Source organism: Protopterus annectens, chromosome 4.part0, assembly GCF_019279795.1.
Source record: "Protopterus annectens isolate FY-2018-M chromosome 4.part0, PAN1.0, whole genome shotgun sequence".
Lineage (NCBI taxonomy): Eukaryota > Metazoa > Chordata > Ceratodontiformes > Protopteridae > Protopterus > Protopterus annectens.
In genome coordinates, this window is record NC_056733.1 from 1,169,585,133 (window position 1) to 1,169,598,512 (window position 13,380).

At 39.3% G+C, this 13,380-nt stretch overlaps 1 protein-coding gene across 1 annotated transcript in view; it reads left to right on the forward strand.

The window, feature by feature from the left end:
• Nucleotides 1-11,892, forward strand: part of FGF1 (fibroblast growth factor 1) — a 281,773-nt gene extending 269,881 nt beyond the window's left edge. Inside the window, exon 3 of the mRNA XM_044069129.1 lies at nt 11,437-11,892. Coding sequence (XP_043925064.1) covers nt 11,437-11,466 — 30 coding nt within the window. The 3' untranslated portion in view covers nt 11,467-11,892. The remainder of the gene's footprint in view (nt 1-11,436) is intronic.
• The last annotated feature ends 1,488 nt before the right edge of the window (nt 11,893-13,380 follow it).

The following is a 13,380-nucleotide window of genomic DNA, read 5'->3' on the forward strand; positions in this document are numbered from 1 at the left end:
GGGGGAGGGGAAAATTGCACTGAACCTGTCTGCCAGAATGTTGCCAATATCTGTCAGGTCACTGAAATTTATGTTGTTGTGTACCAACTCTGAGCATATCTGAGGGTTCCCACCCAGGCTTCTGACATAACTGAAGAAGGCATTGTGGTTATCTTTATTGTCTTTGGTGATTTTTGTCTCAAAGTTGACCTTGGATGTCTTTATGAGAGAATGTAGCTTTTTACTAGTGCTGATCACAGCTGCATTCCCTTTAGGAGATTTAGCTCTGTCTTGCATTAGTATCCTTCATTTGTTATACAGTTTGTTTATGGCTGGGGTCCACCAGACAGGCCACTTTCCCTTGGTGGAGAGGGTCTTAGTTTTATTTGTGATTGCATGGTCCATGCTTTCTTGGAGATGTCCGTAGAAAGCGTCTGTGAAGGAGTCACCATTGTGTGTTCTGGTTTCCACTGGCCCAGTGGGCTTGAAGTATACCATCTCAGTCTGAAGAAGTGTGAAGTCAGCTTTTGAGACGTTTGTCACTATACTCTTTGTATTATACTAGCAACGACACATTTGTAGACAATTTCCCAGAATCCATCAAACAAAATGGACATGCAAAATGTAACACTTCCACAAGAGGGGTAAGCATACTGGATGTGATAATCAGAAATATGTGTACTGGATGTCAAGATGAGAAGTGTATCCCTCACTGGTAAGACCAGACCATAGAGTAATCACACTGTAGTTACACATCCCGACCCCAGTCCCTGGCCAGAATACCACAGTGAAACACATGTATAAAGCATAGCTTGCACCCCTACAAACCAATGTGGAATCCATGAAAGGCCCTGTGCAAGTCCAGAATATGGGACACACTGCAGAACATGTTATACAGGCATACCATGAACACAACCAAGAGTGCTTGGAGTCTGCAATCACAAATAACAACAAGACACAATGCCATACACCCAGGCATCTGGCATGCTGGACTCCAGTAATTACTAAACCATTGAAGAGAATGAGGAAGCTACCAGATGATAGCTCAAACATAAAAATTGAAGTAATCAGTGATCACTAGTATGGCAATAAAATGTGTCCACACATACAATCCACTAAGGCCAGGCAAAACAAGTAGAATCTGTGAATCCAGAGGCAATGTGACACCTGTCCCAAGTACACACACAACAACTCACCCCAATAAATACAAATATATGTGATAGACGCAACCAGGTAGCCAAACCGGAGCCTGAGCACCCCCAAATCAGTACTGTCAAAACTAGTCAGGAGGACAAGGTAACCACATACACCACAAACCCAGTCCCACATAGACCTACAACGACTGTAAACCAAACACATAAACACAAAAACATTCCCAGAGGCCCTAATTACAAACACACAACACCAGCACAAGCCTCCAAAGCAGACATCCAATAAAACAACCGCCAGACATTTAACACATAGTACACAAAGCTGGTGTGCCAAACAGTCACAGGACAGAAGGAGAAACAACATGCCTGATACAGTTGTAATAGGTGACTCCATAGTGAGACATGCTGCTGTTCCAGGGATGGCTTGCACCTTTTACCCATGGGCATCTGGATAGTGCCTAAGGCATTTGCAACCTACAGAGATACTTTCATAGGCAAGGCCGAAAAGACTAACCCACCACCATAGAAAACAAAACTGGAAAGAAACAGAAGGGTAATGCTGATCAATGCCAGATGTGTAAACCTCAATATGCATGCTCCTGAGGCCCTCCCCAGTATGGAGAACATTGATGTCTGTCCAGTGATAGAAACCTGCTGGGCCCTGACAGCACACCAGCACTACCAGGTAATACCCATATCATGTGTTATGGCCACAAAACCTGGAACAAAACATAAAAGGAGGGTGGTATCCCTATTCAGCACAGACACCTATGCCAGTTAACTGACAATGTTTCCCCAAAGCAGTCCACCCATGTGCAACTAACCGGGACTGCTGTACAGTCTGTAGCATGCTACAGACCACACTCTCACACACAGGAACCCCACCCGCTGTCCTGAAGACAGTGGACAGTATGAATGTACCACCAAAACAAAAAAAGGTACACACAAATTACCACATAGGTGGTAAACCATTATGTATGGAAGGAGTAAGCAGGGACCCAGTGACACAAGTGGACAGTAACCTGTTATGTGACAGTCACATCGCCAATTTGGCTAGGAAGACTGTCTATATCGGACACTGTATCATGAAAGGATTCCCTCTATGTCAACAAAGGTCATTGTGCCCCATACTGTTCCTTATCAGACCATAATGTAGTACAATGCCTCATTTGGGATGTACATTACCTGGCACCTGCAGCAGTTAGAAAGACCTCAAAGGTACCTCACCAAGAGTCAGAAAGGGTCACAAATATATGTCATATGTTGCCTGGCTGTAGACACCACAGCTGAATACAGTCACATACTGCCTACACAGAGGCATTGTATGTCTGTTGTACAAGTCCATGTCCAACACAGAAGTAATGGAATGCTCCACCCCAGAAAACTCAAAGCCATTGGGGCTGTGTGAGTCAGAGATGTCAACCTCAACACATAATCAAATAGAAAGTGCTGGAGGGGAACCAAGATTTAACCTAAAAAAACCCTTTGGGGGTTCCCCTTCCCAAAAAAAAAACCTTTTTTTCCTTGGGGGAAACAAAAAAAAAAAATAAAAACAGACTGATTTAGAATTATCAGAACAGGGAATACAAAAACAGAAACTAATTGAGGAAAGATGCAGAGCAAGGAATCAAGCCTATAATAGCAGCATTACTCAAGGAAGAGTACTGGTAGAGTCTCTTGATTCACCATGTAACACCCCTCTATTTCCTGTTAAAAGCAAGCGGGAATGGCGGATGGTACAGGATTTACAAGCTGTAAACAACATAATAATACCCAGAGCACCCCTGCCAGACCCACACCTTGTTGAATGATTTAAAACCACAACAAAATATTTTACTGTGGTAGATATAAGCAATGCTTTCTTTTTCAATACCTATACATCCTGTTAGCCAGTATTGGTTTGCATTTACATTTCGGGGTAAAAGATATACCTATACTCGGCTACCGCAGGGATATTGTGAAAGTCCAACGATATTTGCACAAGAAATGGCAAGCAACCTGGCAGGGTTTACTCCACCAGGAGGTAGTCAGATTCTACTTTATGTAGATGACATCTTGCTAGCAGTCCCTACCCAGCATCAATGCAAGGAAGATACGATAGCATTATTAAAATTTTTAGCAGCATAAGGACACAAAGTAAACAAAAGTAAATTACAACTTTGGAGAAAACAGGTTAGATACCTGGGATATGTAATATCAATGAAGGTAGAATATTGAGCCGAAGACAGAAAAACAGCGATTTTACAGGCACCCAAACCAGCAACCAAGAAGGAAATGATGTCCTTCTTGGGAACGACTAATTTTGTCGAGCTGGATATCAAACTAACTTTAGAATCTGCTCCACTGGCTGATTTAATATATAAAACACCAATGGCAGCACAAGATGTATTACAATGGACACCTGAAGCAGAAGCAGCTTTCTGCAGACTAAAACAATTGATAGCTTCATCACTAGTTTTAGGACTTCCAAATTACAAAAGATTTTTCAGACCGTAGATTGTAAGCAGGATACATGACATCAGTTTTGATGCAACAGCATGGGGATAAGCAACGCCCATAGCTTATTATTCATCACAGTTAGATCCAGTGGCACGATCATTGCCTCACTGTGTGCAAGCAGTAGTCGCAGCTGCAATGGCAGTACAGGCTTCGCCTCGGTGGTGTTGTTCACCCTCTCACATTGAGAGTGCCTCATGCAGTCAGCGATAATTTTACTGCAAAGAAAATAGCATATCTATCTCCTGCTAGACATCTTTCATGTATGACCATACTGCTGAGCCAACCTCATATGGTAATTGAACGTTGTACAACATTAAATCCATCAACGTTACTTCCAACTCCTGTGGATGGCACACCACACAGTTGCCTGCAGGAAATTGAGCAAATAACTTTGCCCAGACAAGACCTTACTGATATGCCCTTGGATGATGCCGGTGACATTTTATGTGGACGGTTCATGCAGAAAGGGTCCTACAGGGAAAATCTAGTAGGGTATGCAGTAGTCACAGATACAGAGATTTTAGAAGCCCAACCCTTACAGCATAACCTGTCTGCTCAAGCAGCAGAACTGATAGCCTTAACACAGGCTTGTACTCTAGCGAAGATAAATGTGTGAACATATATACTGACAGTCAGTATGCTTTCTCTACAGTGCATGTTTTCGCACAGCAATGGAAAAATAGGGGAATGATAACATCTACTGGCAAACCGATTAATCATGCAATTTATTTTGAACTTGTTAAATTTATTCAGTTACCTACTAAAGTAGCTATTTGTAAATGTTTAGCTCATACAAAACAACAGGATGCAATTTCAAAAGGAAATGCAAAGCTGATGCAGCTGCAAAGCAAGCAGCCTCAGACTCAGAAACTTTACTTTTAACTGAGGAATTACAACCCTCTGAGATTTTAGATTTAGAAATGTTAAAAACGATGCAGATATTAACTACAAAAGCTGAGAAACAAAATGGGAGAAACGAGGCAATCCTGAAAATGGACTGTGTATATCTCCAAAGAGAAAAAAAAACAATATTGCCGTCTAATTTATTTAGATATGCAGCTTTGTTGAGCCATGGGCAGTGCCATGTCTCAACAGGGGGGATGGTACAGTTAGTAAATCGAATATTCCAAACATCACAGATTCACAAAACTTTACACAAAAATTTTGTGCAGCATGCCATGTCTGTAATAAACATCATGCACAAGGAGCATTCAAACCCAAGCAAGGGAGTTTTCCTATACCACCATATCCATTCCATACTATCTGTATGGATTTCATAGAACTGAACAAATGTGAAGGGAAGAAATACTGTTTAGTAATTATAGACATGTTTTCCAAATGGGTAGAAGCTTTTCCAACTAAAAATCCGGATGCAGCAACAGTGGCAAAGGCTCTAATAAAAGAAATAATTCCTAGATTTGGCATAACGGAAAGAATCTATAGTGACAATGGAACACATTTTGTGAATCAGACGATTCACCAACTTGGGAGATTCTTTGGGATCTCCTTGAAAAATCATTGTGCTTACCACCCACAGTCTGCAGGACTGGTGGAAAGGTACAATGAATTTTAAAAACAAGTTGAGGAAGTTAGTAGATGATACACAGAAGAATTGGATTTGCTGTTTGCCTTTGGCACTTCTGAGCATGAGAACAGTTCCAAATGTAAAGGGTTTGACCCCCTTTGAAGTGATATTTGGAAGGGCATATTATGTGCCACAGTGGAAAGCTCTCATGCCTGCAGAATTAGAGGCTGACAGCTCATTAGCTAGTTATATGAGGAAACTGTTAACTAATAAAACTGTTTTGCAGTTGAACTCTTTTCAGATAAAGACAGACCAGACCGTTGGAAGCAGTGCTGACCCCAGGGTCCTGGGTTTGGTTGAAGGTCACGAAGAGGAAGAATTGGGCGAGTCCAAAGTGGGAAGGACCGCACCAGGTACTGTTGGGCGCACGCCTACTGCAGTCAAAGTTGCTGAAAGGTCATCCTGGGTCCACCTGACGACTGTAAACGGTAAAGAATTTTCAGCTTGATAAACATTTTGTGACTGACACACAACAAAGGCAGGATGGCCAAGAGCGAAATGAGTAAAAATACAGATCAACCCCAAGATATTGTTTAATCATCTTGCTAACTATGCATTTATTGACTATGATTGTGATGACTTTCCTTTTGTTGTGGTTCTTCCTACATATAACCACACAAGTGAAAGTGGAGAAACGTGATGAACTGTCTATAGACTGGCATCCAAACTTTAACACATACCTAGCTATGAAGCGTGTATATGTAGAGACTATGAACATTTCAAATTGCTGGGTTTGTACTGCCATACCAACAGCATATGGAGGACTGTTGATGTCCGCTGTCCCTTAGGGATAAATGAGACTTGGGAAAATTTACTTTTTGATACAGGTTCTGTAAGATCACAGGACAAATTGCATTGTATTTGCCTATTACACAGAGGGGAATTGTATGTTTCTATAAGAATGATACACTCCAAGTGGGCTGGAGTAACTGTAACATAACTATATCTTATAAATGCTATATTAAAACTAAAGATAAAAGCACTATTTGTAACATAAATTATGATTCATATTTGAGCTAATGAAAACAACATTTAGTGAAGTACAGAGAAAATCCGTCTTGCATAAACAATTTTCTGTTTTAGACAAGAAAAAGTTTCATTCAGAACTAACCGCATCAGTACCAAAGTAGAAAACTGTTATTTTATTTGTGGGAAAAAAAGTATACAAATGGCTACCTGAGAATTGGTCCGCAGTTGTTTTTGGGTTATCTGGTTCCAGCTATAAGGCATACTGCAGAATTACCTCTAGGTAAGATACGAAATGTAAGAGATGTAGTCCGAAAACCTGAAGATCCAATCGGAAAACCTGTAAATCCAATGGGAAAAATCGAAGCTGGTTGGAAGAACCATCATTCCATGAAAGATAAAGAAAATTGACTCATATGGACTTGAGTGACAGTGTTATATCCTGGGCTGGAATATTTCCAGCATATGGAGCAGTCAAATCGATCTGGGAGTTGAGAAAACTGTCGAAGCTTCTCGAAGTAATGAGTAACGCAACTTTTTCTGCTCTCGAACTAGTGACTGATGAACTGAATGCAATGAGAACTGTTGTGCTACAAAATCGAATGGCTCTTGACTTCACCCTAGCGGCGAGAGGTGGTACTTGTGCGCTTATCAAAGAAGAATGCTGTGCGTATATACCAGACAATCGACACAAAATTAATGATCACCTAGAGGTAATACAGCAGGTATCGGCCATGACTGAACCAGGCCCAAACCCACTGACGAACTTTTTCCAGAGTCTGTTTGGTGGGTGGGTTCTATCCTAATGAATATTTTGATTGCTATTTGTGTTGGTCTGCTCCTATTAGGAGCATGTGTCTGTTGTGGGATCCCCTGTATGAAAAGATTAGTCAAAGATTTTGTTGATATATCTGTAACTGAAACTTTGTACCAAGACATTGAATTGGAACTATTGATTCCAGACGAAACTTGTTCAAATATAAACTAAATGACTTGCCTAGTTAAAAGTCCTAAAGGAGAAGGTTAGGAGCGATATAACATTGTTTATGTTTCTGAATAGAATAAAAAGTATTAAAAGGAGGAAAATGTTAGAAAAATATGTATTTGAACATGTATAAAGTGCTAGTTTAAAAGCAAATAGTATATAATGCATTTTATTCTATTTACAATATGGCAATAAGAATGATTTACATGTAATTGTTTGAAGCTTTGGAGCTGCAGTGTATTTGAACTGTGACCTGGCAGTAGCCAGCTCAGCAAGCTTATGTTTTTCACTAATGATTATCTGCTGGGTCAGGAAAATTAAATGTATAAAGCATTGAATATTCTTATTCCTTCCTCTGAGATAATTGACCTTGTGAATGTATCAGAGATAAGACACAGCTGCTAAAGTAAAAGTTGCAAGAAGAACAAAGAAGTATATTACAAGAGTGAACCGACTATTGTATTCAAGCAAGCCTGAGACCTTGGAAGAGTAACATTTACAGAAAGACATTATAACGAACCAGGTGCTTTGCAAGGCTGTATTATTCGCATGGGAAAACTTTTAAAATGTATAACATCAGCTTTTTCTTATGAATAGAATATTGTAGACCATAGTGATGTAGGTGCCCTGTGACTAACCACGTCAGTAAGGTGGGCACAGCTTGAATGTAAGACTATATAAAATTGTGTATTTCCTGCATCATGTCAGACAAAACTCTGTACTTGTATGGTTTTTTGCCTCCTGGTGTACACTAGTAAACTTTTGCATCTGAGCCTCCTGTGTTGTTATCATTTGTTTTTATTTAACACATAATTACACTCCCTTAGCAATGTTTCACAACTTCCTGAACTTACATCAATGTATGGGTAATTTAAAGGCTTTGCTAATGAAGTGTTTTGATTTCAAGTTATTTAGTTGTCTGAAAGTCATGTTAAACCAATGAAACGATATGCAATAATTACATGTTGGAAAAATAGTAAATAAATAACTATAATTAATAATAAGCTATAGTTGTGTTTATAACATGGATGGAATAATTGCCTTTGTGTGAGAGCACATTATTATTATGGATCCATGGTAGCAATTCCTTTGAAACTGCAGTCATGGTTACAATAGAATACTATTCATGGGGGCATCGTGCCATGGTAAATACTGTGGGAAGAAATAGCCAGGGAATTGTTATAGCTAGGCTTGTATAGGCCCTAGGGTCGATAGCCTAGTACCAACCTATGAACCTATGAACCTATAAAAATAAAGTTCTCAGATGTAAAAAAAATATATGCATGCAGCAAGCTGGAGAATCATTTCATAACTGGGCAGACTTATATGTGGTATGGAATGCAATATTACCAGCGTGAATGAATCTATAGTAAAAGGTTTATATGAGAAGGCACCATATATACAAACTGCCAGAACATTTACGAGCTTTATATTCATTACAGCACTAGATGGTCACAAAAAGTAGTCTACATGGAATCCACTAGTCAGAATACTACTGTTACTTTGGAGGTAATATTTTCAAGGAATTGATTACCTGTGCAAACTGTGAAGACTGAGAAGCCATAGCTTGTACCAGAGATGTTTAAAACCTTCATGAGAGAGAATGGCATAAAGTGATTTAATCAGCACCCTACCATGTAACTACCACTGATTTGGCAGAGAGGTCATCAGTGAGTTGGCAGAGAGGTCTGTACAAACTCAAAAAGGTAAATAAAGCTATGAGCCTAGCCAAAAAGTTGCTACATCATATGGTAGATAGTTTATTTTGATGAGGATTGATGAGGATTGCTTCTAGCAGATTTCAAGCTTCCATATGGAAGTAGTATAATTCCAAGTTTTCCTGTCTCATAAGAGTGCCTCTAAGGTTATAAACAGCCTGTAACTGCTGATATTGCTACTCCTTCTACTGGACGTTTGTGTTTGTTTGGGGGGGGGGTCCAGTGTATGTAACTCAATGCATGCAGGTTGGAACAGTACTTCAGTTTGTCATCTTCACTGTCTTCCATAGTATCAGATGTCTGCAAAGCAACAGACATCTGTGTGCAATTAGTCATGACTGGGAAACCTGTCATTATTGCAGTGATGAGTACCCAAGCCTGTCACTTGTGAGAAAAGAGTTTGATTTTCCCATGGGTATTAATTATATTTTTGTACCCTTTAGCCACATCCCACACTACTACCTTTTCTAACCTAGTCCATTATCCCCTTCTGTCTTATTCCAGGAGTACAATATTAAGCTACCACATTTTCTTTTTCATAACATTCATCTGCAATGGTCATTATGGCATCTCAGTTAGCACTTAAACTTTCTGTAGCCAGTATGATAGTAGTAGGGATTTTGAAGCAGTGCAGCAACTGCCTCATACTTACCAGACACTATTTTGACATTATTCCACATTAAGGCATTATTTACAGTGCTAGTTCTGAAATCTACATAGATAGATAACTGATTATCTGACAGAAGTCACTTCTGAAAACCAAAACAGTTATCAATGGTGTGCCCTCAGTTTTGGACTCTCTCCTATATGACATTGACTTCTCAGACATTCAGGTCAACCTTTCTGTTTTATGATTATCTAAGTTTGCAGGTGAGTCTAAAATGTGTATTGTTATTCATACTTCATCTGCCTCACAATTGCTCTGACATGGGGTAGACTATTTTAACCATTGGTAAAAATACAATAGTCTTAGACTGAATGCGAAAATTTTAGTTTATTTTATTCTAGTAAGCTTTCCACATTATAGGGTGGTGCAGTGGTGCAGCGGTTAGTATTGTCACCTTGCAGCAAGAAGTTCTCAGGTTTGATTCTCAGCTGGGATACCTTCTCTGTGGCATCTGCATGTTCCTTCTGCATTGTGTGGGTTTCCTCCTACATTCCAAATGCATAGGTTCATAGGTTGGTACTAGGCTATCAGCCCTAGGGCCTATACAAGCCTAGCCATAACAATTCCCTGGCTATTTCTTCCCACATTATTTACTTTCCTGGACCCTTGTCTAGCAGGGCGACTGACGTGCATGTGTCTGGAGTGTTCTCCCCAAGCCTCCACTGAAAGTGGGGACTTTCCCAGTAACCAAATAATAAATAAATGTGATAGGACCTTCTTGTAAGAGATCTAGACACACTTTTTAATAATTCCTTATCTTTTGACATTATTATTTCCACAGTAGTTCAGAGACCATGATATTCAGCCTATCACATTTCCACAGAAGTTTTAAATTGCATTTACTCATATCTCATTAGATCCATTATAGAATATAATGCTGCTTTTGGCATGTATTTGTCTAAACATATCATTCAGCTTGAAAGACCTACGAGATTACTAATTAAAAATATCAGTGACATCATCACCCTTAGTTGTCTGGACACACTAGTAGCTTTCTCGCTGTACTCATTCTATTATAGACTTCTTCATGGAGATCTGTGTCTACCCTTTAGAGACACAAAAGATCAAACCCTCCTTGACCTGCTTCTCCTTTGCAGAAGAAATGGTTTCTCAAATAACTGGTTAAAGGAACTAAATATCAGCTGATAAATAAAATATGTTGCCATGATAGGCTCAAATCCCAGCTTTTCCCCAGCTCTGGAACAAAATTCCAATACATGTCACCATTGTTATCTTCAGGGTAAACCTATACACATGAGATTTATGCTGTGATATTGTTGTGCATCAACTCAGTGCAATGCTGGCCACTATTGCTAAGGCTCCTAACACAGATGAGGAAGGGCTTATGGTTGTCCTTGCTGTAGTGACCATTTTCAGTTCACAGGTAGCCCAGCTGGATTTTTTTTTTTGCTTCTTAGTTCTCTGTTTAATTTCTTGAATTCAGTATTGGAAAATGAAGTTTTCAGTTAGTTACTAAGTGTGAGAAGTTGTTTTTCCTTTGTTATATAGTTTGTTTACACCAGGGGGTCCAGCACAGATGTTTGTTCTCAAATTTGTCATTGCTATTTGTGATGGATCAGAACCAGTGTCTCCATGGAGGCATTGAAATGTAATGTAGTTGAAGGTATATATACATAAGTGCATAAGCATTATTCCCTGATACTGTCACCATTTGAGTTGCTACTCAGCATCTCCTGCCTGCTTGCAGTTTTACTATTCCTGCTGAATCGACTGTACTTTTTATCTAGAGCAGACCAAAGTAACTCACAATTATTTCCCTTGTATCAGTGGATCATTGCTCTAAGTACTCATCTCATCTTGTGCTACAAAAATAAACCAATCATGTTTGCAGTTTGCATACTTTTATTTATTTTTTTTATCAACAGGAGCACAAAAATAAAAATGGGAAGGAATGAGGTGTAGCAGAGCTGTCTTGATTTCTCCCTAACTGGACATCTGAAAATCGCATTCCAGGTTTCATCATGTATCCTCACTATGAAATAAATATGTTTATGACCCATTTTGTTTTCCGTGTTCCGCATGCTATATGAGCAAAAGGGTGAATTTCAACTGTGTATGATGAATATAACTGCTGCAAGACAAGCTAACAGCATACATTACAAAGCCTGAGACTTATATAAAATTACAGCCTCCAGATTATGAGTAAACATAAGACTTTCTTCCAATTTACAAAGCACAGATCTGCCTTTATATCTCAACGAAATAAGGCTTAGTTCTAATTTTAAAATTCTATTCCCCACTTCATTCTTTTCTGTAGTAGGTCATGAGAGTTATTTTCTTTGTGGTTTACAAGACTACACAGCCTTGACAGGCATTCTTTAAGCTGGCACTGTTGTTATTTTCCATTCTTTGTATGGAAACTCGGTGCATCAAAATCACAATCAGTAAGTACTAAAACTGTCTAGTTTGCCTCATTCATCTGGTGGCGGGTACATGTCTGTGTTTAGTCTGCAGGCACAAACAATGAGTCATATTACTTCAGACTAGGACCTGAGTCTGTTTCAGGAAGTCTGCATGTAGAAAATTCTGCTCTGGGCTGTTGAATGTTGTTTGACATGGCAAAAATAAAGAGAGAGAGAAGATAGTGAAAGACAAAGAGGGCAGACTGCAAGCTCATTTTTGAGAGTTGTTTCATGCTGGTTTAGTGAGCAAGGAAGAAGAGAGTAGGACGTTCTAGCCTGACCATTTACTTGGGTAACTGAAGATCGCTGATCTGACCCCCTCCATATCTGTAAAGTGATTTGTTGATTTGTTCATGTGTATCACAGTAGGAAAAGGACACAACTGAAAATGAGATGCCACCTTACATTAATCATCCTAGGAAAACCATCTTTTTTGGGAAACTGATGTCACCTTTAAAACCCAGATACCCATTTCTGAAAGCCTTTATGTCTTTATGACTTAATTGAGCAAACTTATTATAAAATGTATCTATGACTCTTTAGTACTGTTCTTTTCATAGTAGACAACAGCTATATATTTCTACTAAGAAACCTTAAATAACAAAAAGCTGACAAAATCCATTGCCAAACATAAATGCCTGAAAGACGCAATAGTGAAAACTCAAACTGCAAGCATTTTTTGAAAGTAGTGGGCAAGCCTTCCTGCACCCTTAATATAGGGGTGAAACAACCACACCTCAAACATATATATACATATATATATATATATATATATATATATATATATATATATATATACCAGCTCTGAGGTTGCACAAACATGAAAGGGAGAAATTTTCCAAAACAAAGAAATAAGTGATGTCACAAACCTAGAAACCACTTTGGCAGTGACTTCTAATTGCAAACAGTCTTCAGCAATATGATTCTTGGTGTCTGCCTCTGTTTATCAGATAAATGATTTTCAATCCATCGGTCAAGGTTATACTTAAACAGTGTTAAGGATGGACTCTGATTTACATGGATAGAAAGCCTGTTCCAGAGCATGGGGATCCTCTGAGACACGTCTGTCTCATCAACATGTCTTAGTTAGGCCACAAGCAAAGTTTAAATCCTTGGATCTAGTGGCTCTGATGCTGTTCATTTTCCAGATGTGAAAAAGGTCCATCAGGGCTGGATCTGAGGATGTGTTGCATGTCAGACATAGATCACTTCTCAGTAACCTGTATGTGACCAAGTATGGAGATAGGGCTTTAAGGGCGATCTGAATAGGATGATGTGTTTATACCCTAGCTTCTCCTGGTAAGGAATGTCTGTGGGCATTCCATATGTTCCATATGTCTGGTCAGGTACATGATGAAGGGGGCATTATACTCAGTGATTGGTCTGATAAAGGCCGAATAAAGTGAC